At 33.1% G+C, this 3,678-nt stretch overlaps 1 protein-coding gene across 1 annotated transcript in view; it reads right to left on the bottom strand.

Moving 5' to 3' along the window:
* Window positions 1-3,351, bottom strand: part of LOC100164603 (RNA polymerase II elongation factor ELL) — a 13,505-nt gene extending 10,154 nt beyond the window's left edge. Inside the window, exons 1-2 of the mRNA XM_008189452.3 lie at window positions 3,070-3,351; window positions 2,715-2,986 (exon numbers count right to left, since the gene is read on the bottom strand). Of these exons, the coding sequence (XP_008187674.1) occupies window positions 2,715-2,876 (162 nt within the window). The 5' untranslated portion in view covers window positions 2,877-2,986; window positions 3,070-3,351. The remainder of the gene's footprint in view (window positions 1-2,714; window positions 2,987-3,069) is intronic.
* Window positions 3,352-3,678: the final 327 nt, after the last annotated feature.

Raw genomic sequence — 3,678 nt, 5'->3', positions numbered from 1 at the left:
AGTGTACATCTATTAATAGAATTAAAACACTTTGTACCAACATGATTACTTTAAGTGGTTCTCCTCACTGTATAATACCTACTAAACAATTTATTTAAAAAATAGTTAAAATACAATAACTTATACCTACATAAAATCAGTTGCGTAAGCAGTGAGGTTCAAGATTAACTAAACCATAGTTTGCAAATATTGAATGTAATATAATATCTCAATTTCAAAAAAATATATCAAGTACCCACCCGTCCTCACCATCTCAACCTAAAACTATCATTTCCCTTATTTTATATTATACATAGAAACAAATATATTTTTTATTCACACAATTTATACAATAAGAGAATAATAACATTTGATTCTAAAATCATTTTTACCAACCATAAACAATTCATAAGAATTTTATTTTTTTACTGTTAGTATAATTGATATAGATTATATGAGATGATATATTATTATGTTTTTTTTGAGAGCTATCAATCATTAGAATTGAAAAATCAATTAGTCATCATACCATTTTAATTTGATTTTTTTGTGAATGGGATGATAGCAGATGGAAAACAAGTACATACATTGCATTTTTTTTTATTAATTTTTTATTTAGGTAACAGTCAATTTTAATATTTTTGAAGTGGATTTGATTGAATTTTCACAAATAAAAAAATTCTTAACTTTTTAAGCTTATGTTTACAGATAGATTCTAGGTACATATTTAAAATTCAAGAAAGTATAGTTCTAAATATTTTGTATACCTAATTTAAAATAAATGATCATGAAAATTTCATTACACTACCGAGATAGATAAATGTAACTACTTTTTCAACACCTAATTAGTAAATAGGTACCTAGGTAATGATATGTGTATTTTTATTTGACTACACTACCTAGTTAATAAACACTCATGTAGCAAATAATTATTGTAATTACCTCTAGGTACCTACAATAAATAATAATTTATGAAAGATTTAGTATACTCTTCTAAAGGAAATTTAGTTTTATCGAGGTACAATCCAAAAGTATATAATATATTTGAGCATTTGTGCATAAAGATATCTCAAGGGATATCTTTTTTCAAGAATTTGCAACATTTGATTACGGGGGTTGTTAGTACTGTTGTCAAATGCTTTTTATTATGTAGGTACTATATAAATTAAATTTCATAAAAATAGGTAATATTATTGAAAATAACCTACCTACTAGACTATTGAAACAATATATTGCTATAATTAAAACCAAGTACTTTTATTCAAACATTAAAAATAATTCATACACCTAGTGATGATTGTAAAATGTTTGTTACATAATCATTTGAGAAGGTCAGAAGATAGCACAAAGAATCTTATTTAGACCAAAAAAGCAACAATTATATTCTTAGACAAATTATGTTTTAAATCTTTCTATTGGCAAACATTTTGCAAACTCAATCAACAATGTTTTTTTTGGCATAAAAGTATTGAACTGCCTACATTTTTTTTCTGTTAAGAACTAACAATGACAAGGGAACTGTTTTCACTTTGGTTTTCTCAGTGCTTCTCTTAAGGTATTGAACTACTCAATTAGGTACTAATATTAAAATAATACAAATTAAAATTCACTTAAAATTATAAACCAGAAGAACTTAGCCGTAAAATGATTTAAGAGGTACTGTGTTACAATATTGTACACAAATATCCAGGAAATACGCGTACTTATCTGTGACTTGTTTTTAATTAACAAATATTATTAACACTAGAAATGGTATAAGTTTAAAAATGTACTAGTACCTACTTTAGTTGGATGAGCTAGTAAAATTTTACTGATTTTCAAAATATGTTAGTACCTATACTATGCAACTTAGTAGGTAGGTAGTAATTTGTTTGTATCTATAATATAAGTATTAATAAATTTTTATTAAATAATAAATTTTATTTCAATTAAAATTTAAAGTTATTGAAAAATAAGTATCAATTCTAACGAAAATACAGACCTAATTAAATGTGTTGCATCAACAAGATTAAATAAAATACCTAGGTAATCCAAATTTATTTCTAGAATTTCAATATCAATAGATAAAAAATTGAAAATAGTGACAATTTGTATGTACCTACATTATGCCACAAAAATTGGATGGTAAATATAAATGTTATTCTAGTAAGGATTCTTCTACAACAGCAGACAGCAGATTTGAGTGATACGAGTTTACAACATCAATATGTGGACAATATTGAAAACCAGCTGTTTGAAACAATGAGATACATCTAAGCTCAGAAATAATGGACAGCCGTTGGCCCAATGCTCAAATTAATAGATTGTTGGACACCTTATCTAGCCAAACTCTGAAGATTGTAAAAATTAACTTTGACAGTGAACAATGAAGAAAAAAGTGCAAGGTGTGTGCTGATGTCTGAAATCGATTTAAAAGTCGAGCAGGTCGATTAAAATTGAAGACCTTGTAATGGATGACGAAAAATCGGGACCTAGGAGGAAGGTGCCTACTCGGAGCAAGTGGTGCGAGTTGGTATTCTGGGCGGCTGTTCCAAAAAAATCGGAGAACCGACGTCGATTGGATGTGCGGACGTGGCCGGAGGGAAACGAGTCGCGCGGAAAGAGCGCAAGAGAAATCGCGTAGGCGACGACCGAGAGGACGTAGGGGCACCACAAGCAGCGAGAACGAAGATCGCCAAGTGAAAAGATCTTCGCGGAGCTCGCGAAAAGGTCGGTAGGTACTTAGGTCTTCTTACCTGTTGACAGCACCGCAGGTAATCCTCGACGGCCTTCAGACAGGAATCGGTCAGCTTGACGAAGAACAGCGTTTTGTTCTTGCCCGTCCTCTGCTTGGGCATGAGGCCATTGTTCTGGTTCGACGACAGACTATATTGCACCCCGGCGGTCAAAGCGGACATCGCGGCCGATCTGTCGTGGCGACTGGCGACTGTTTGCGGGCGCGTTCACGGTACGCGGTCGGCGTCGTCACGTCGTGTAGTCGTCGTCGATAGAGAGAGGAAAATGATTTCTTTTCGGAAAAAAAATTTTTTAATTTTTTATTATTATTATTATTATTATTATTACTATTACTATAATTATTATTATTATTACATCTACAAACGAATCATAATCGCACCAGCGACGGTCGCGGACATGTACGCATAGGGAAAAGATTACGAGACTAGTAGACTACTATTATAATACGAGTTGTATTACACTACTTCGATAGCTGCTGGTGGTAATGGTGCGAGATACCAGGTGCACACGGGACCGCCGTGCTGATACGCATACACACCTGGGCCTCCCGCAGTAGTAGTGACGTCACGGACGTACGATGTCTATGACGGCCGCCGATTGCTCCATAGACGACGTCGCGCAACATAGAGCTTACAACTACTGCCAAGCAGCTGCTTGCATTGGCGCAACACCGTTTTTTGTGATTACCTTCCGCTACCACTGCCACTGGTCCTACCGTCGATTACTACCACAGTGCCACAACCACTTATTACTACTGGTACTAAACATAATATTTCACTAATGCGTTGAAGACCGCCAACGTCCGTCCTTTCAATTGTAATTAAGGGTTATAATTTATAATATTATTATCTTGCAGTACACAGCGTTTTCCCTGTTTCCCAAATCAGGATATGTTGGTGAGAGAGGTAGTATAGGGTTCATTTATTTGATATCAACAAGTTAGACTTATTATTATTGTGATAT

The sequence above is a fragment of the Acyrthosiphon pisum genome, chromosome A2 (genome assembly GCF_005508785.2).
Source record: "Acyrthosiphon pisum isolate AL4f chromosome A2, pea_aphid_22Mar2018_4r6ur, whole genome shotgun sequence".
Taxonomy (NCBI): domain Eukaryota; kingdom Metazoa; phylum Arthropoda; class Insecta; order Hemiptera; family Aphididae; genus Acyrthosiphon; species Acyrthosiphon pisum.
The sequence above is the reverse complement of the archived record's forward strand: the minus strand, read 5'-3'. Positions and strand labels throughout refer to the sequence as shown.